Genomic DNA, 22104 nt, shown 5'->3' on the forward strand with positions numbered 1-22104 from the left:
ATTGTGCCTTCTAAAATTAAGCGTTCATTTCTGATAGGTGCTGACTCAGGTCCCTCAATGTCATAGGTGCTGGAACTAGGGGTCCTGGGAGTGCTGCCGCACCCCCAGGCTTGACGTTGTTTGTTTAAATGGCTCTCTGCAATCCCACTATACAAATTGTTCCAGCACTCCTGTCGATGCCTGTTGTCTCAAAGGGATTTGAGGCTCAGCACCTCACAGCATCAAGACCTTATTTGCAGAAAAGAAAAACGACAGAAATTAAACAAATCCAGTACATATAGTGGGGAAAATAAAAATGGTAATTATAAATGTCTGAGAAGAGTTAATGGAAACAGTCTTTGATCACACAAAGACCAATTTTTATTGGCTAAAATGGAAGGCTGTTAAGAAATTGTGTACAGAGATTAAAGAAAGGTTGGTTTAATTAGGAAAAACCCTGAGAATCTCAGAAATGAATATGAAATTATTTTATCTTTAGATCAGCCACAAGGTGAATTATTTAAATGTAATGAATAATTAATATTCCCATTTTGGTAGAAATTATTTTTTTGTTCTTTTTTTTTTTGTGGCTTATTTATGGAAATTATTTTTCTTCTTCCATAGGCCCACTGGGAAGGCCTCACAGGCAGGATAACTTTCAACAAAACCAATGGCTTAAGGACAGATTTTGATTTAGATGTGATCAGCCTCAAGGAAGAAGGTCTTGAAAAGGTACTTGACATGTTCATCCTATTTGCTTGGAGAATAATGTGAAGTATTAAAAAAAATTTAAATACTTTCCCTGTATGAGAGATCTATTTATACCATGTTACAACTGCATCATATTGAATGTAGGTTCATGTTTGTGCTCTTAAGTAGGAGGTAGCCTTTAATAACCTTATAAAAAAACCCTTATGTTTATGGTGATGGAAATAGAATTAACTCACAATTTGGAAGTTGAGGTAAAGTATTACTTAGGACAACTTAAGCATTTTGTTTTGGGCAATGTGTTATGCTAGAACTATGGGAGTGTGTACTACCTTCATTAGCTAGGGTCTTTTTACCATTATAATTAAGAAACACTTGGGTTTTGCTCTGAATATTTGTGTATACAGCTCATATCCATAGAGCGATTACAGAATATCAGTCACCAGATATAAATAATCAACATATAACCATAGAACAGTACCAAAAATGGTAGAGTAGCATTTTTAAGTATAACAAGTTAAATGCTTAAGACAATTTTGTAGGGTGCTCAAGAGACAGTAAATAACAAGCATATATTTTGCAAAAGAGGATGATGGAAACAGAGGGCTGGATACTGAGCTGAGTGTTTCTAGAAGTAGGGCTGGAGGTTTCTAGAGATGGTTTGTTATCTTTTTAACAGGTTTTGTTAGGAAATTCTGGGGAGATGGGGTAATAATGTGGGGAGGAATCTGAATGTCTCGGTGAAATTTAAACAGCTTTCTGTTTTAAAACAAGAAAGCAAATGGAGAGTATCTGTCCCACTCCATAAGCGCTAAACGTACAGTCAACAGGGATTTGCTCAACCCCAGTCCAAAATTAAGGTTGATAGCAATACATTGAAAGAAGTGCAGCACACCCATAATTTGGACCAGGCTTGAAATTCTACTCCCTGGAAGTCAATGGTTTCCCATTGATTTTAATAGTGCCAGAGTTGCAGCACAGATTTTCAAAACAGTTGCTCAGCTCCACTTTAGGTCCCTAAATGAAATGGCCAGTGTTTCAGAAGTGTCCAGTGCACTGGACAGGTCATTGTTTTTGAAAGAGTTCCTGGGTGCTGAACAATTTTGAAAATTTGGCCACATATGTAGGTGTTTCAGTGGGAGCTGCTGGAGGATGAGCTCCATTGAAAATCTACTACATAATGCATTACCTTATTCAACTGAGTCCAAAAGAAGGTTATCAAGTGTGGCTTAATTCAGCTACATTACAGAGGGGAAGAGAAACATACAGAGCTTCATTTCTCATTTCAGCTTCAGCTTTCTTAAGATAGCTGTGGATATACCGTGCCTAACGATAGGCACCCATGTCTGAAATTTTGGCCTGATTTCTCTCCCAATCCATGTCCAATGTAACATGTGCAGAGGTTAACAAGGAAGAGGTTAATCTTTCCCTCTAACTAAGAGAGGCATCATGGATGCTTGCGCTGAATACAGGAATATAGTGGAGCAAAGCTGGGTCTGCTGAGAGAAATTACATAATACTTTAGTCCACTATGGGCCAAATTTTGTGAGCTGTGGGGATTTGGGATTGAGTCTGATTGAAAGAGGAAGACTGTCTTGGGAAATGTGTGGAGCAGAGAAGAGAACCAGGAGAGGGGATGTGGAGATGAGCACTCACCAGCTCTGAAAATCAGACCTCTCATTTAAGTGCCTACACTTTATGAATATAGGTGCCTAGTTATAGGAAAACACATTTGAAAACTTTGCTCTGAAATATGAAAGTGATTGCAAATGACAGGAGCAGGTTGTCATAATACAACTGTAGTAGCATGGATCATCGAATCAGTAAATACAGCATAAACAATTAAAGCAGAGTGTAAATCAGGAGTCCATCAAGTATCAAAATAGGGAACTTTTATTTTTAACTTTCAGAACTCTAATAGCAACAATCATATGAAACCACCGAAATCCACCTTCAAGGACACGAAGGCATCTGGCAAAACCTCTTATTCAGAGATATAACCATCACAAGAGCCTCACTTAGGTTGAGTGAGTGTCTAACTTGAATCAGAGGTCTTAGTCCAGCTGGGCTCTTAAACTGGAACATTTCCAGGCTGGAATGAGCTCAGGGGCCTATAGACCAGATTTATAGTCCCTTGGTTCCACCTTTTACTGGTTTTAGTTAATCAGTGCTCTCCACTCAATCTGCCTCACTTTTTTTTCTTTATATATGTATTTGTAAATACATATTTCCTTTCTCATTAAACCGCTTTTCCACCTTACAACTTCCAATCAAGAAGATGTAAAGGGCCAACAGCAACAAAGCACCTAAAATAAAACAAAACAATAAAAACCAACTAATACTGAGTAGGTTTCAGAGTAGCAGCCGTGTTAGTCTGTATTCGCAAAAAGAAAAGGAGTACTTGTGGCACCTTAGAGACTAACCAATTTAGTTTTCCACTCTTCAATAGGGAGTTGCTGTCCTTGCAATACGAAATTCTTAACAGCAGGTGGAACAATATAAAGTTATAAATTGCATTTACAAGCCCCTCATATGACCCAAGATAGAGTCCAGAGGTCTCCAGTAAACACTGTGGCTTCCCTTAGCTCCTGAGAAAGCTTTGCCAAATACTGCCCCAAGGTATGAATGCCCAAATCTTACTTCTACTATACAGAGCAGAAGAAGTCAATTTTGCAATATGCAACAGGATTCTCATTTCCTTTTTCCATAAAGCTTTATGCATAACTGAATAAAGGAGTTTAATGTAAATAATATTCATTGTTATATTAATCCTATCCCAAATCCACTACTAGAGGCTTCATATTAGCCTAGTGGCAATGATACAACCACAGAGCCTCAAACTGGTTATTCCTCAAGCACGTTTAAGAATGAAGATTTATAGTAGATTCTTGATTCAGCAAGAGAGCAAGTGGTATTAGCAGTAACTGAGATATGACCACCAAAGAAACAGACAGTCAATTGCAGAAAATGTTACTTTATCTGTATGAATGCCAGGTGGGATACATATGCTTGAAGTGCAAGCTGACTTCCATTCTGGAAGAAAAAGTGAAGGGTCTGAAACAGTAGGAGAAGCTGAATCAGTTCACGAAGGGAGGGACTGTTATGAGAGACCCAGCCACTTGAGACCAAGGATGGGATGGATATGGTGAAGTATGAAGGGAGACAGACAACAAGGAAGAAGAGAAGGGAAACAGTATAGAGCTTGTCAAGGTTCCTTCCCAACTCTGAACACTAGTGTACAGATGTGGGGACCTGCATGAAAGACCCCCTAAGTTTATTCTTACCAGCTTAGGTTAAAAACTTCCTCAAGGTACAAACTTTGCCTTGTCCTTGAACCCTATGCTGCTACCACCAAGCATGTTAAACAAAGAACAGGGAAAGAGCCCACTTGGAGACGTCTTCCCCCCAAGCCCTACACCCCCTTTCCTGGGGAAGGCTTGATAAAAATGCTCACCAATTTGCATAGGTGAACACAGACCCAAACCCTTGGATCTTAAGAACAATGAAAAAGCAATCAGGATCTTAAAAGAAGAATTTTAATTAAAGAAAAAGTATAAGAATCTCCTCCGTAAAATCAGGATGGTAAATACCTTACAGGGTAATCGGATTCAAAACATAGAGAATCCCTCTAGGCAAAATCTTAAGTTACAAAAAGTCACAAAAACAGGAATATACATTCCATTCAGCACAACCTATTTTACCAGCCCTTTAACAAAAGGAAATCTAACGCATTTCTAGCTAGATTACTTACTAACTTAACAGAAGTTCTGAAGAGCATTCCTGACCTGGTCCCGGCGAAAGCATCACACAAACAGACAGACACTTTGTCTCTTCCCCCCAGCTTTGAAAGTATCTTGTCCCCTCATTGGTCATTTTGATCAATTGCCAACAAGGTTCTCTTAGCTTCTTAACCCTTTACAGGTGAAAGGGTTTTGCCTCTGGCCAGGAGGGATTTTATAGTTCTGTATACAGAAACGTGGTTACCCTTTCCTTTATATTTATGACAGAGCTGTTCAACCTAGTCACCAGTGACACACACTCTGGCCTTCATGAGTTAGGGAATAAATAGACTAAAAGGAGACTGAGGACAATCAGTCTCCTGAGTAATGATTGAAAGGGAGCCACCAGAAGCAAGAGTTAAGTTATTTTGACTGGCAAATGGTTGTTATGGAAATATGGTCCAAGCCATCAACAGAGTCATTTTTTTTAATATTCTGGATCCTTAGACAGAAAAAAGAATACTACAAGAAGGGCCAAAGAGAACCTAAATAATGGTAATGAATATCCACTTATTGCAGTCCACATGGAAGTAAATGAGAAAAGTGGGGCTAATAGTTCTGTAGAATCAAGGATGACTTTAGAGGCATGGGAATAGAACTGATTATGGCAGCAATACAGCTGAGCATCACAGAGAGTCTACCTGTGCCACATGTGAGTGTGAAGAAGGGAGAAGACTGATTCTGGAGAATAGCCAGTGAGTACTAGCTGATGGAACAGAGAGAAGGAGCTTGTTTTTATGGAGCACTACAAGGCTTTCTTTGATGAGAGGGTAATGGTCTGCAACAGATCTCCATTTCATCAGAAGAATTAACAAACATGGATTTAAAACTGAGCTTGCTAAATAGATTTTAAGCTAGGGTGGTGGGTATATGATTCCTATTTGAAAATGAGAAAGGATGGAAATGATCTACAGACACACACATATGTATATATATATACACATATATAACAACAAACATAAGTATTTATGTACTTTACAAGAAATACGGGGAATACATAATAACTAGAAGGGATACAGTTATCAAAACTGGGTATTATTATTGGTGGGTACCTTGAGGAAGAGATGAAGTAGCACTGTGGGCCTGATCCTGAGAGGTGCTGAGCACCCTCAGCTTTGATTGATATGAGAGAGTTGAGGATGTTCAGACCCTCTCAGGATCCGGCCCTATAATATGTTTCAGAAGCATTAACAAAACCAATGTGATGCAATTTAATAATGAATAACAGTGAAATACAGGAATAAAATAGTTGGATACAGGAAACAAAAAAATAAAAAAGCAAGCATCTGGTACAGACACAGAGGACTGGAGGAGTATAAGAACAATAAGCAGCATAAACTATGCCAGACAAGCTTGATTGCTTTTTTTTTTATAGAAATACAAAATTAGTGGATGAAAAGAATACAGTGGATATAATATGTTTGGACTTCAGTAAAGTATTTGATACTGTATTTCACAATCTTATTTGAAAAATTAATGCAAATTGACTTGGATAGAAACAGTGTCATGTGGATTGAAAGCTGTCTGAAAGACCATCAACAAAACATATTGATAAATGGCAACATGTTGAACTACAGGAAGTAGTTCACTATTGTCTTCCATAGTGATCTGTGTTATGTCTGGCCTTATTAAACATAATTTTAGATCTGGAAGAGGGAGCAAAAAACATGTTAATTAAATTGACAGTTGATACAGTTGAAATTAGGAGATATGAACCACAGTCAAGACAAAAGTGAAACAAAGAGCCGCAGAGATTAGAAATTTGGGAAGAAAATGCAGTCAGAAATTTTTCAGTTTGGAAAAGATTGGAGATATACATCTGGAGGAAAATAATCTAAAACACACATACCTAAGAGGAGGGAGAAACTTGGGAAGCAGTAAGAGATGGCAAAATAGACATAGTAGGCTATGGAGGTTAAAAAATCTAAAACAAAAAACCACTAGTTTGAGCTGCCTGCTACAAAGGTATCACAGAGCAGGAAGTTAGTAATCCCTTTCTATGTGTTTTATTGTGACCTCACTGAAATATTGCATTCATTTTGGGTTATTACCAAAATATATTGACAAACTGCAGTAAGAACAACAAAAATAATCGGGTGGAGAAATTGGCTTTCATAGAAAATTGAAGAGTTTAAGTATTTTATTTTAGGTAAATAGTGACTCAGAATGATATATTGGTTTATAAGCATTTGAGTACACACAACAAAGATGGGGAAGTGAGTAGAACTATGAAATTAACAAACTGGAAAATTATGGCTATATATTGTGGTAAACTTTCTCACAGTTAGGTGGCTCAAGCAGCAGAATAGCCTTCAAAGAGAAGTGGTGGAAGACCCATCTCTTGGGACTCGTAAAACTGTACTAAATAAAAACCTTAGATAGTGCAGTAGGGAATGATCCTGCATCAGAATGAGCATGCCTAAGGGCTTGTCCATATGAGGACATCCAGGAAAATTAATCTGAATTAACTAGAGGTGTGAATTTGAAGTGGATTAGTTAAACCACATTAAATTCCTGTTGTTCAGAAATAAAATGGCCTTAATTTGGTTTAGTGTAATTATTTTCCAAAGTAATTAAACTGAAATACCACCACTTTAATTCTGCAGGAGAGTGTTCACACAGAGATTTAATATGGTTTAACGAATCCACTTGAAATTCACCTGAAATTAATCCAGATTAATTCTCCTGGATGCTCCCATTTTTGAAAAATATTGGCCTTAGAGAATAATAGACCTGTAAGCAATAAAACACTATGAATGTACAAATAGCAAGAAATGCCAGACAAACCTGATTTTTTAAAATAATACATGAAAATGAAGAATTAGAGTTCAGTAAACAACATATAGCAGAATCTCCTTAATGAATTTGGACATAGTGAAACCTAAATTAAGTACAGTGCAACAATTTGGGACTGTCAATCTATTATAAAAAGCAAATTATCACTCTGATTATAGTGAAGCATAATTTATAATAAGGCTGTTCTGCGGGGGAAAATTACTTTAAGTTGGTCCCCACTATACCTGGACTTTAATATAGCATTTGATACATTGTGTCATGAAATATTACTAGCGAAACAAGAATAAAATTGCCTTGGACAAGAACACTATCAAATGGACTGAAAATTGGCTGAAAGACATGAATATATGGCATGAATTGAGTTGAAAAATATTGTCCAGTATTACACTGCAGGACTGGGTTATATTTTATATCTTCATTAATGACCTGGAAGGAGGAGTGCATGGCACATTACTTAAATTAACAAATATGAAAGTATATTACTATGCAAATGCCAGAGAGGACAAACAAATGAACAAAAATCTGGAGAGATCAGAAATATGTGCAATAACAAAATGAGTTTCAAACAAGTAAGTTAAATATTTTTGAGGAAAATGGAATATGGAACTCGGAGATTAAATGGGAAGGACTTAAATGGGAAGTAGTAATACCAAAAAGATGATAGCTCAGATTTTGAATAAGCACTATAGAAATGTCTAATAACTATAAAAAAATGAGAGAGCAGCAAACTATATAGGAGCTTGTCATGTGTTATGGGACAAAAAGCCAATGTGATTTTGGCTGCACATTTGACAAATTTGCATCACAGACCCTCGAGATGATGATCCCTCTTATTGCAACACTAAAGGCACCACATCTAGATCAGTACATGCATGTTTGGGCACCTCTCAGTCAGAAAAATGTCAACATTTTGAGGGTAATTCTGAAAATAACAGCGAAAGAGCATTTGGTTATTTACAAAAATGACATTTTATCTACGGTCTAAGTAGGCAATAAATTGCATAGAAAGTCTCATTTGACTGACATACAGTAAATTCCTCTGTAGTCTAGACATGAATTCAGCCAAGCTCTGTTTCAATATGAGTACAATACACGTCTTACAGAGTCTGAGGATTTGTATTAAATCAGATTGTTCCTGGCAAATATAGTAGCTTCGAATGGAATATGAGGGTGTTCAACAGGAGGCTAAAAACTTGATTTCTTACATTTCCACAGAAAGTGGAATAGAATTTTTTCACAAATAATTTTTTGCTAGATTGTTATTGACATGACTAAAAGCAGATCTTTACAACATGATATGTGGTAACACAAAAAAGACCACTTCAAACATTTTGCAGCAGATTTGTTGAGGCTGTTCTGGAGCTTTCAGAAGAACTAAGCTAAATCACTGCCTTTTCCCAGATACTTTATTTTAGATTACTATAGAATCTGCGGGCCTTCCTTTGCACAGTGATATTTTTCTCCACACCTTCGACTAACTGCTCATTTATGAATTCTGATAGTGTTTACATTAGTCTTCCAAGGTTTTTTTTTTTTTCTGGCACAAATAATTGTGCAAATTCAAACTTATTTTATTCACGTTTGAAATTCTTTCCATGAACATGTGTGAACAGTTACTCTAATCTTTGTGGAAAGTGAATACAAGATGTTTGAGCACAAATGAAGCTAATTCATTTTAAAATGCAAGTGGATATTTCCAGACCATATCTTTTGGTATTGCTGAACTCTATATTTTTTTGGAGAACACACTGAATATTTTTAGGAGACTTCTGATATCCTTTCAGTTTTTTTTATTATGTTTATATTGAGCCAGTGTCAGATAAATGTCACGAAAACCCTGTTAATATTGTAGTGAAAGGATCTATTTGATTGATTGACCCAGTGGAACTGTGTATATACCTGCCTACAAATAACTGATTTCTCTTAGGCATAAGACATACAGTTCTGTTAGTAGAGATTAATTACATAACAATTAAGGCCCTACTTGAATTGCGGGATGATTGTCAAAAAATTGCAGCAGAGTTGAGGACAAACCATGGAAAAGTAATAACTGCAGTAATAAAGTCTATTACTTTCCTGTGATTTTCTGCTGTCTGCCACCCGGGGCTGAGAGCAGGGGCCTGGGGCTGAGAGCAGGAACACAAGGCTCAGAGCAGCGGTTCCCAATATCATCTGCCCATGGCTGAAAGCAAGGGCCTGGGGCTGACAGCACCCCTCCTGCCCCGGGGGCTCCCACTGTCAGCCCTGCACATGGCAGGGCTCCCGCTGTCAAAATTGCAGTGGAAGCCTAATATTGTGGAATCTGCAATTTCCGCAATATGTCAAGCTAAATAGACCCTTAATAATAATATAATTCTGAGAGTCAGTAACTGACTGTCTTATCTGTGGTTCAATAAAGATTTCTCCATTTTCTGCTCCTCGTCCCCTTCTGTTATGTTTGGTTCATCTGTATCTTAGCAGCACCCCAAGACCTTTTTGACATTGCTGGCTGCCTTTCTATTGGAGAACAATGTGAAAGTCAATGCTGAATGTTGATCTCCAAGTAGTCCAAAAGCCTAATTTTTTATAAATATGTATCCTGTAGGAACATATACTTGTAGTTTTCTTTGGCTGCAACTAGAAATTGTGAGTGTTTAGGGCCTGTTTATGCACCCTTATTCACATGAGATTCTTACTCACAAGAGTAATTTAAGTGACGTCATGAGGCTACTCACATAAGGCTACTTATGTGAATAAGGATTTGAAGATTAAATTCTCCTCCACAACTGTCTTAGATCTGATGATAAAGTTTTGCTCATAACTGCAATTGCTATGTAAACCTCCTTTAAACTTGTACCTTATAATACTCAACATGTTTAGATTGCCATAGAGAGGCTAGATTGCAATTATACATAATAAATTACCTTGGTTGGATTCCACTACATTTTTTGCCTTAAGGGAATTATTTGGTTTCCAGTTTTAATAAACATACATAACTAAATCTATTCAGTTCTTAAGACTGTTTGAGAATTAAAACAATTGCACTAAACAAATTGACTGCTGCGGATTTGGTGCCAACGTTAATCTTCATCTTTTACTTTTATTCATGGAGAAATAGCTTTTAGTAGAATGTTGATATGCTGTATTACTTGCGAACAATAACAGTGTCTATCATATCTATGGTATAAATTGTTGACGCTTTGCTCACCCAAAAGAGAGAATGTATAAGATGGCACACCTATGTCAGTCTGGCCCTCCATTTCCTTCAATTTTTAAAATTCTTTATTCACAATTTTCAAAAAAGATAAACAGAATGCAGTAACATGCAACTATCAGTATATCTATTTAGAGAAAATAGTAGGATTTTTTTTTTTACACAAAAAGAAATTCTCCTTTAAATGATGCAACCACTTATGAGACTAGATAGGTTTGCTTAAGGAAAACCAAAATTCTAATGTGGTAATCCTCAGTGACTCACAAATGTGGTTAGATTAACTGAAACACATGTTATGTTCATAGAATCATAGAATATCAGGGTTGGAAGGGACCTCAGGAGGTCATCTAGTCCAACCCCCCCTGCTCAAAGCAGGACCAATCCCCAATTTTTGCCCCAGATCCCTAAATGGCCCCCTCAAGGATTGAACGCACAACCCTGGGTTTAGCAGGCCAATGCTCAAACCACTGAGCTATCCCTCCCCCTGTTGAAAGATGTAGTGGAGGAAATTACTTTAATTGCCTACAGGTATCAGAATTTTTAGGCAGGCTTAATAAAATAAAATATTGTTTCCTGAATTTAAGATTTGAAATGGATAATATATACATATGAAATTCCCATAAGTATCTCCTTAGAGATCTGCATCTGTATTATTCATAGACTACTTTCCTGAGGCGAGGCTATAGTCGCTGAATATGCTGGAAAGCTAGTGGAGATTAACCTAACCTAACCCTACCCAGTTCAGTCTTGTACTGGAACAGCATTGACAAACCCAGGTCACCCCTAGTCTCAGCCTCCTCTTCCCCAGCTCCTACCTTATCTCTCCCCTTCTTGCCAGTTCTCTTCTACAAGTGACCTATCACTGCTTTCCCCAACATCTCTGCACTTTGCCCACCGTTTTATGGGTGGCTGAGTGATGGAGGCAGCAGCAGAATGAGGCGGGGAGCTGTTCCTTCCCTTCCCTGCCTGGGCTCCTGCTGGTTACTAACACCCCAGGATTTTGCTGCTTTTTTAGCCAGTGGGTGCCAATTTCTGATTGCCCCCTTGCAACTGATTTCCAGTTTGCGTTGACTGACTGGGCAGCACTGCTTTAGAACCCTGTGGTCTGGAAATTCAGTAATAGTTACTCCCCAAAGGATATTCACATGTACAAACTGAAACATGCTACTATGTAAGGTTATTCAAGTTCCTTACTTACTCAGATTTAAAGGCGCTCCACCTTATTTTCCAGAGGGGTGAGGAAGAGAGCTCACATCAGTGTATGAAAAGTAGCTTAAGGCCCTTTCTGAACAAAAACTGCCCTGAGTGGCACTACTGTGTGTGTGTGTGTGTGTGTTGGGGGGGGGAGAGGGGGAGTACACACCCCGTGTGTGTGTGTGTGTGTGTGTGTAGGGAGTACAGCAGCCCAGGAAGGGGGGTGGAGGGGGTTCAGCAGCAGTGAGGAAAGGGAAAACAAATACTGCTTCCTGAGGGTCTCCCTTCACACCCCCGAGAAAGGGAAAGCGAGAAGCTCAGGGGTGGCAACGGCATGGGAGGTGGAAGGGGAGGGATGAGAGTGTGACTGGGTACCCCAGGGGCTGAGGTGTGGCACCACCTCACCAGGCACAGGGATTGATTGAGCCAGTGGTGGGGATCCCCTCCTACACAAGGCTCAGCTCTCACAGTCTAAGCGTCAGGTTGGACACTGACTGGGTGCGTCAGGCATCTCTGACCCAATTTTGTCAGTGTTCTGAGTGGGGATTATACACCATAATGAACTAAAATAAGACAAGGGAACCAAAATAGTCTTACACCTAAAGAGAAGTGCTAAGGTATGGATTTACCACTTGGTTATTCAAATTTTACACTCATGTAATTGTTGATTTTAGTGGGCATAACACTGGAGTAATGCAGCCCCATAAGACACAATCTGAACTCCTTACTTAGGCAAAACTCCTATTGACTGTTTCTGGGATAAGGACTTCAAGGCCCTAAGTGTCAGAAGATATATGTACAGAATCTTATCAGCAAATCAATCACACTATTCCACTTAATAAAATTGGAATCTTCCCCATAATATTTTCCCCAAAATATCTTTTTTTGCCCTTATGCTAATTATGATGAGAAGAAGGGATAAATCCATTTTCAGAAGGGATACTGTAAGCTCTGCAAATGAATTCCCGTCTGCTATCAAGTTATCATCAGAGGTGGTTTATCTAGGAGAATGAAAGTTTAAATGGGAAATTAAGCACTCAGAGTGACTTTAGAAATTCTTTGCATCATTTTGCCCTTAATGTCACACTTCACCAGGCACAATTTGAAGTACAGTGAATCATACTTTAAACAAGCAGACTTTAATATAACGGCAGCAGATAATGTAGTAGAGGTGAATAATAAGCGTTAGCAGTCTTAACTTCTCCTTTACAGTATTCTCTCTTAGGTGCCTAATAGAATTGATGGACAATTTATAAAGTGCATATGCTGTTTTTATAGATTGGAACTTGGGATCCAGCAAGTGGCCTTAACATGACAGAGAATCAGAAAGGAAAACCAGCAAACATCACAGATTCCCTATCCAATCGCTCTTTAATTGTTACTACCATCTTGGTAAGTAATTATATTTGCATTCCTTTTCTGGAAATACGGATGTACATAAAAGTGGATAGAAAAAGTTGTACTAATTACATCGGTAATGAATAATATGTCATGTATTTTACAGTTATTTAGCAATTACTTTGTAATGAATGAGCTACAGTGTTAATTTAGTCATGGATTTTTATTCTGGTCTAAATTGATGTAAATTTACTCTCACTTTAGTGCTATCTCATTTAATAATTTAGGTTTGCTTATTATTGGCAAAAAAATTGTACAAAACAAATTAATCGAGACTTTTTAATGTCATATTTAGAAAAAAAAATGTATTGATTCAAATCAACTAGAAAGATGATTAGACCACTGACTCAAATTCAGAACACTGTCCCTACTTTTGTCAGTCGATAATGCCATAAGGTTTTATTGTCACAAACAGTAGCAAGTGTTTTCCGTCTTTTTAATCAGAATTATCTTGAAAATTTTAAGTAAGCCTTCTTTTTAATCATATGAAAGGATTTTTATTCTTAGCAATTATCTTAAATTAAATGAACAATTTTCCTCAACATTATTTTCATCCTCATTACTAAATTAACACCAGTGAGCCTGTCAAGGTTCCTCCCCCACTCTGAACTCTAGGGTACAGATGTGGGGACCTGCATGAAAAACCTCCTAAGCTTATCTTTACCAGCTTAGGTCAAAACTTTCCCAAGGTACAAAATATTCCACCCGTTGTCCTTGGACTGGCCGCTACCACCACCAAACTAATACTGGTTACTGGGGAAGAGCTGTTTGGACGCGTCCTTCCCCCCAAAATACTTCCCAAAACCCTGCACCCCACTTCCTGGACAAGGTTTGGTAAAAAGCCTCACCAATTTGCCTAGGTGACTACAGACCCAGACCCTTGGATCTTAAGAACAATGCACAATCCTCCCAACACTTGCACCCCCCCTTTCCTGGGAAATGTTGGATAAAAAGCCTCACCAATTTGCATAGGTGACCACAAACCCAAACCCTTGGATCTGAGAACAATGAAAAAGCATTCAGTTTTTTACAAGAAGACTTTTAATAAAAAATAGAAGTAAATAGAAACAAAGAAATCCCCCCTGTAAAATCAGGATGGTAGATATCTTACAGGGTAATTAGATTCAAAAACATAGAGAACCACTCTAGGCAAAACCTTAAGTTACAAAAAAGATACACAGACAGAAATAGTTATTCTATTCAGCACAATTCTTTTCTCAGCCATTTAAAGAAATCATAATCTAACACATACCTAGCTAGATTACTTACTAAAAGTTCTAAGACTCCATTCCTGGTCTATCCCCGGCCAAGACGACTACAGACAGACACAGACCCTTTGTTTCTCTCCCTCCTCCCAGCTTTTGAAAGTATCTTGTCTCCTCATTGGTCATTTTGGTCAGGTGCCAGCGAGGTTACCTTTAGCTTCTTAACCCTTTACAGGTGAGAGGAGCTTTCCCCTGGCCAGGAGGGATTTCAAAGGGGTTTACCCTTCCCTTTATATTTATGACAGAGCCAGGTATTTTAACTTTCTTGTATGTATATTTTTAATGATAATACAAATTAATATTCAGTAATATCTGTACTGTTATTTTAAAACAGTAATTTTAATTTTAACTCAAAAGAAGTTCTCCAAGGGTTTATGCTACTTGACTCCCACCATTCTGCATTTACAGGTATCAGAATGCAACATACTATTCCTTTTATTGGACTAACTTCGGTTGGTGAAAAAGACAAGCTTTTGAGCTTCACAGAGCTCTTCTTCAGTACTCACAGAGAATCACAGCTAAATGCAAAGTGGAATAGATTGTTTAGCATAAGTAGTTAGCAGAGATATGCCTGCTTCTGATGATGAGCTGAGAGAGACTGGGGGTTGTTTGAAGACCAGAAGTGGGGGTTCATTGCTTTCACTTCTGGGCTTCAAACAACCCATCCAACCTCATCATCAGAAGCAAGCTCCCCAGAGACCGGCACATACCAACTCAAAACGTTACAAGATCCTGCCAGAAAAGATAACAATATATAATATATATGATGATATAAGACAAAAACATCATTTTATCTGAGGATGAACACTTTTCACAAAGCCGTCACTCTTATCTGATCTATCCGTCCTCATCCTTATAGGCAACCTGTACAACACTTTCAAAAGAGGAGCCTGAGAGCTTAAATTAATAATTCTGCTAGACACTAAACATCATGGACTGAACAGAGACATTGGGTTTATGGCTTATTAAACCAATCTGAAACCCACTAATCCCATTTTTTTCTTATGACTGCAGAGGTGTTAATGGTCCACTTCACCTGGAATGTGTGCTAACTACTTATGCTAAACCAATCTGTTCCACCTGGCTTTTAGCTGTGACACTGGGAGTATCTTTTCCAGACCAGAAGAAGAGCTTTGTGCAGCTTGAAAGCTTGTCTCTCTCACCAGCAGAAGTTGGTCCAATAAGATATATTTGTTTATTACCTCACCTACATTGTCTCTCTAATATCTTGGGCCCGCCACGGCTGCAACTACATTGCATGCACACTATTCCTCTAATTCTGCTGTCCAATCAGAAGGGTGATGGTTCTGTGTCGTATCTGAACTGACATTCAGACAATGCTGGCAACTTAGGTTTATTTTAAAATTTCAAACTGGATTTTCATAGGTTAATAGATTTATAATGCCAAAAGGGGCCATTGTGCTTATCTAGTCTGACCGCTTTGCATAACACAGGCCATAGTAGTTTACCTAATAATTTTTGCGTCTTGCCCAAAAACCTGTTTGAACTACAGCATATGCGTTAGAAAAATATTGATTCTTGATGTAAAGACTCCAAGCGATGGGGCCTCAACCAACATCCCTTGGGAACCTGTTCCAATGGTTAAATATCCTCAGTTAAAAATATGCAATTTATTTCCAATTTGAATATAACTAACTTCAACCTCCAGCCATTAGATATTTTTAGAACTTTGGCTGCTATATTTAAAAGAACCCTGCAATATCATCATCCTCCTGTATAGGTAATTACAGACCATGATCACATCATCTCTTATGTTTCTTCTCCATAAGCTTAAGACTGAACTCTTTAGTCTCTCATTGTAAGATGTGTTTTACAGAATCATTCTTTCACTTCTTCCCTAAGCCCTCTTCAAGTTTTCAGCATCCTTTTTAAAAAACGTGCACTCCAGAAATGAATGCTGCATTCCGGTAATGGTCTCACTAATGCCATATACTAAGGTAATAATGCTCTCCTCCCTGCCCACCCCCAATGCTTCGTTTACATTCAGGTATCATCTTAGATGTTTTTGCCACTATGTCACACTAGGAGCTCATGTTCAACTGGTATCAATAATGTTTCCAAAATCCTTTCCAAAGTTGCTGTTTTCCAGAAAATATAATACCCAGTCCAATTAGTATGGCCAACATTCTTTATTCTTAGATGTATGTTCGTGCATACATCTTATGTTAAAAGTCCTGTTGTTTGAGTGCATCCATTTTACCAAGCAATCCAGATTGCTCTGTATCAGTGACCTGGCCTCCTCATTATTTCCTACCCAACCAATCTTTGAATCATCTGCCAAATTCCTCAGTAATGATTTTATATTTTCTTCCATATCAGTGATAACAATATTGATCCATGAACCAAACCCTGCAGGACCCCACTAGAAACATCCCCTCTAACTGGCGATTCTCCGTTAACAATTATATTTTGAGATCTATGGGTTAGCAAGATTTTAATCAATTTAGCATGTATGTCATATTAATTTAGTAGAATGGTAATTATTTTAGTCAGAATGCTGGCTTTGCAAAAAGGTAAAATCCATCAGTGCAACTAGTGGCTTTGCCTGTATGTGCCAGAGGTGTGCATTAGAATGGCCACATAAGTTTTTGTAACTGGGGCAAATTCCCAGTGTAGACAAGAGCTACATTTTCTTCAGGGTAATTTTTGGTTGCTGGTTGTGTAAACATCTGTCTTCATCCCACACTTCCAAATGGAATGCATAATTAAGAAAAGAAATTGGAGGATATTCAAATGGGTGTTATTAGCTGCTCATTTGTAGTGCAGTAATTCCCTTTTTACACCTTAATTACTGTTTGCTGAAGGCTTGGGTAACTGTAATAATTCTTGTTAACTGAAAACAAAAGAAACGGGGAGGGAGGTGCTCAAAATAATTGAAGGTCCAAAAGCCTCTTCTGCGCCTTTTGATATATAAGTAGGCTTGGAAAGATTATATTTTTATCAGTAAAAGTTGGTAAATGTCAACTTCACCATACACACACAAACTGACAAAAAAGATTTCCATTGATAATTTAAATTTACAGGTAGGCAAAGTAAGAAAAATGCTGCTTTTATAATGATTATGGTTTGGTTGAGAGATATTTACTTTGTCTATTTTGACATGTGATGTTGACATTTTGTGTTTTAGTGTTTTGCAAAGCTTTAACATTTTGAATGTCAATGTCTATTGTCATTAAATAATTATTGTCTGTCACTCTCCCATAGTTTCCCACAAATCTGAAGACTTAAATTGATAAAAATCAGAATTTTGTGCAACAGTGAAAATTTAAACAAATACAAATAAAAACTGCTTAAAAATTAACCTCAATATTATCCATCAAAATTATAACAAATAAAAATTGAATTCTACCAAGTGTATAATGTGGTGGTTTGTTTTGAATGCACAAAGAGTAGGTGTGGTGCTTTGCATTGTGGCATCATTTCTTTGTGTTTAATCAGTGTATTTGTATGTAAGACACATATTATTGTCTCTATTCTCCGGACAGTCAACAATGTGGGCAAGAGATTTTTTTTTTTCTCTTTTTATTTCACCGTATTATACTAGTGAAGTTTCAGCTATACAGCCCACTGTAAAAGACTGCATGTATGGAACAAAGCTGTCAAAAATAATGGAAAAGTTAAAATCACAGGGGAGAGTACTAGCCAGTTATAGCTTTAAGGATCCCTCCAAAAGTGTCTGTAGCAGGTTCTAGAATAGCAACCAACCTAATTTAGAGGCCCATGTTTGTTGTGCTGCTACTCCTGTTAACGTTTCTGCTTTGTCCAGTGTCACTAAGGTACCGTCAAGGAAGAATATAGCCTCTGAAGGGCAGCGTGGTATCAGTGCTGGCTGAAAACTAGGGAAAACAAAGAGAGTGTGGAAAACTACACAGCTGGCATGCCAGATGTATGCCATTGCTGATCCATCTGTAACACATGGTATATGCCAGCCACTTTGCTAGATACTACATCGATAGGCAGGGAATCTGAGAGAGAGAATCTCCAGTGCAACTATAGAAATGCAAAGATATAGCATGGAAAACCATCATTTTCGCTTTATTTCTACACTTTTGTTTCCTTTCTCGCATTTTAAAATATTGTTAGAAAAGGCTACTTGGCTCAATTACCCTGACAGCATGGATTTTGCAGCAGGGCTAATATCTCATTTAAATCAGCCCCATTACTGCACTGTGTATGTATTATGTGCATGGATGATACCTTGGTTATTTTCCTTTGCTGTCTGGCCTGCTTGCCAAGAGCTGTTATTTTTAAGAACCTTATTTCTGCTTGTTTCACTGCTTTCTAAAATTCCAAACATACTGTTTTTCTTTTATATAGTAAAGGTGGTTGCAGGTAGTTTAAAGATTGTGACTATGACCTGCTTCCTACCTTGTCTTTTGTAAATGGCTATATATGCCCAGAGAAAAAATAAACAAACTGGCATTTCATAGATTCTAAGGCAAGAAGTGGCCACTCCATAGCACAGGCCATAGGAAGCAAAGGCTACCAGGGACCTTCAGGTATATCAGCACTGCAGGTGGGAGTAAGTCTCCCAGCCCATGTAGAGAAACTCATAGCTCGAGCTATCACGCTAAGAATAGCAGTGTGGACATTGCAGGGTAGACATAACCCACTGTCCAGTGTAAGCCCAGGGTTAGTAGAACTTGAGTTAGCAGACTCTGAGTTTGTTAACCTAGGCTTGAGCATCTGTACTCATTTGCAACCCCAGATTAGAATTGTTGAACGCTAGGTCCCAACTTGGGGCTCCAAGGTCTACACTTCATTTTGAGGGCCCTCTCATATCCCAAACTTCCTAGCACCTCCCAAAATGTAGCCACACTAGCCCTCTTCATGGTGCAGTGTGGGAAAACTTGATTGTCCACCAAACTTGATTGTCCAAAGGACATAGAAAGTCAGCCCATGGGATTGTGGGATACTTTTGGCCGACTCCAGAGCACAAGTCAAGGAGGGCTACACCTAAGATGGGTCCCAGCTTGACTCAGGTTCAAACACTCCACCCCATGTGAGGTCCTGAGACTCTGGGTTAGCACAATTTGTTTGTAGACAGAAGCGGGGTTAGACCTGAGCTTGAGTTCGAACCCTGAGCTTACATTGCAGAGTAGACATACCCTATGGGTCTGGCTAGCCTGAGTCTTCGCTGGAGCTGCAATGTTCACACTTCTATTTTTAGCATGCTATCTCAAGCCCTGCTAGCATGAGTCTGGCTACCTCGGGTTGGGAGGCATTCTCACAGCTGCAGTGTAGACTACTCCAGAGCCAGGACTTCCATGCTCCTGGGCTGCTCATCTTCTTACCTGATTGACTGCCTGCACTCCAAGAAGCTTGGAGAGCCTTGGAAACTTTTCAAAAAAGGTCAAAACTAAATGTCAGAATTCTTGTTCTGTGGAAATATTGAAATTTTGGGGTTTGATCCATTCTGGAATGTTTGTAGTGTGTGCTGTGTGGTTTTTGTTTGTTTTTGTTTGTTTTTTGTTTTGGAATTTCCCACTGAATGGAAATTCCAGTTTCTGGCCAGCTCTAGTTCTGATAAATCCTCTGAGAACTTCACAGTCTGTTGCTGAGGTCACCTTAAACATATTAAATGCCTTTGTTTGCATAATTTGTCCATGGACTGAGGGAATTCTGGAGTTATGTGGCTTTGTACATACATGTCTTATATGTTTGTGATGCTTTATAATTAGGCCTCTGATGTGAAAGCTATCTAATGTTTGGTTCAACCTTTATGATGGTGATAGCTCCATAATGACATTTATTTATCTGTGATGAGTGTCAAAGTATGACATCACTTGTGTATTTGAAATGCCCCCTATATTTTGAGTAATTGTCCCAAATGGTTGTCCTCACTTTCGGCTGAGATGTGTTTTTCCAGCAAGTGAATATAATGGGCAGGTATAGTTGGCTGATGTGATAGAAACTATTGCATTTTATTCTACGTGTTATAGGAGTGTGCAAGTCAGTCTTTAGCAAGAATAAAATACTTTATTTAGCTACTTTTCTATTTTTCACATTTTTTTTAAAAAAAAGCAACATATGAATTTTAACATATTTCTTCAATGTTAATATCTAAAACAAAAAAAGCAATTAAAGATCAGTTTTTTTGCTTAAAATAGGACAATTTTAGAATGAACAAGACCTATTGTCAGGCAAATGTCCATTTTTCAAGAAGAAACCATCATTTTTACAAATTTGAGTGTTTTCAACATTTTTTTTATTTTGATTTGAATTTTAAACACCTAATATTTTCTTTAGTTTTACACCATAGTTCCCAACCTGTGGAAACTAGGTATGCGTTATATGTATCCATGCAATATTCCATACGGAATTACATTAGGGATGCAAACAGGATGTTAGGAATCATTAAAAAAGGGATAGAGAATAAGACAGAGAATATCTTATTGCCCTTATATAAATCCAAGGTACGCCCACATCTTGAATACTGCATACAGATGTGGTCTCCTCATCTCAAAAAAGATATACTGGCATTAGAAAAGGTTCAGAGAAGGGTAACTAAAATGATTAGGGGTTTGGAACGGGTCCCATATGAGGAGAGATTAAATAGACTAGGACTTTTCAGCTCGGAAAAGAGGAGACTAAGGGGGGATATGATAGAGATATCTAAAATCATGAGTGGTGTGGAGAAAGTGAATAAGGAAATGTTATTTACTTGTTCCCATAATATAAGAACTAGGGGCCACCAAATGAAATTAATAGGCAGCAGGTTTAAAACAAATAAAAGGAAGTTCTTCTTCACACAGTGCACAGTCAATGTGTGGAACTCCTTGCCTGAGGAGGTTGTGAAGGCTAGGACTATAACAGGGTTTAAAAGAGAACTGGATATATTCATGGAGATTAAGTCCATTAATGGCTGTTAGCCAGGATGGGTAAGGAATGGTGTCCCTAGTCTCTGTTTCTCAGAGGGTGGAGATGGATGGCAGGAGAGAGATCAATGGATCATTACGTGTTAGGTTCACTCCCTCTGGGGCACCTGGCATTGGCCACTGTTGGCAGACAGTATATTGGGCTGGATGGACCTTTGGTCTGACCCAGTATGGCCATTCTTATGTTCTTATATGTAAAACCTAGTTTTACAAGAATTTCTTCCACATTTGTGAGAAAAAGGATATCTTTTTTTTCATGTGCAAGGAACTGCAGTCTTATGTTTAATGTCTGCTTTTTCCTCTTTCATTCCATGATAGTTGTGCTGCACACCGAGGAAAGAATTTTTTATCTAGCCTTCACAGTTCATTTGCTGATCATTTAGTTGTGTGGTCAAGCAACCTATTTTGAGAAATTGATTAATCAAGTAATTGATATCTGCTGGGTGTTTTAACTCTAGAAAATTGCTTGTACTTCCTCAAAAGACTACCGGTAATTTATTCTAATTTAAGATGGTGGTGTCTGTCAGGAAAGGTCTGGATCCCCTTTTTCTTCCTAGCAGACAAATTGTAGTCTTGACAATTACTCCGTACATTATGGTGCTCAAAATATGAAGAACTTGTGTTGAAAATCTCCCTTGTGCTGAGACCCAGCACAATGGCTGTGTACCATGTAAGCCTTCAGAAGAGGGTTTAAGTGTAACTTACATGATGCACAGAGCCTGTGCTGACCCACTGGACAGACACAAATTTAATCTATATTGTATATGTTCTATGTTACTCTTAAAGATATACACAAGGGTTGAAAGGAACCTGAGTGTATGAAGGAATGCACTGGCATTAGTACAGACTACAGTAGTTTGGAGTCAGTGCAACAAAATAAAATAGTTATTTTT

The 22104-nt window shown here is 38.1% G+C and overlaps 1 protein-coding gene across 1 annotated transcript in view; it reads left to right on the forward strand.

Annotated features, from left to right (window-relative positions):
- GRIK2 (glutamate ionotropic receptor kainate type subunit 2) overlaps positions 1–22104 on the forward strand; it is a 601587-nt gene that overhangs the window by 314478 nt on the left and 265005 nt on the right. Inside the window, exons 8-9 of the mRNA XM_077811691.1 lie at positions 604–711; positions 12928–13041. Coding sequence (XP_077667817.1) covers positions 604–711; positions 12928–13041 — 222 coding nt within the window. The remainder of the gene's footprint in view (positions 1–603; positions 712–12927; positions 13042–22104) is intronic.

This window comes from Eretmochelys imbricata, chromosome 3 (assembly GCF_965152235.1).
Source record: "Eretmochelys imbricata isolate rEreImb1 chromosome 3, rEreImb1.hap1, whole genome shotgun sequence".
Taxonomy (NCBI): Eukaryota; Metazoa; Chordata; order Testudines; family Cheloniidae; genus Eretmochelys; species Eretmochelys imbricata.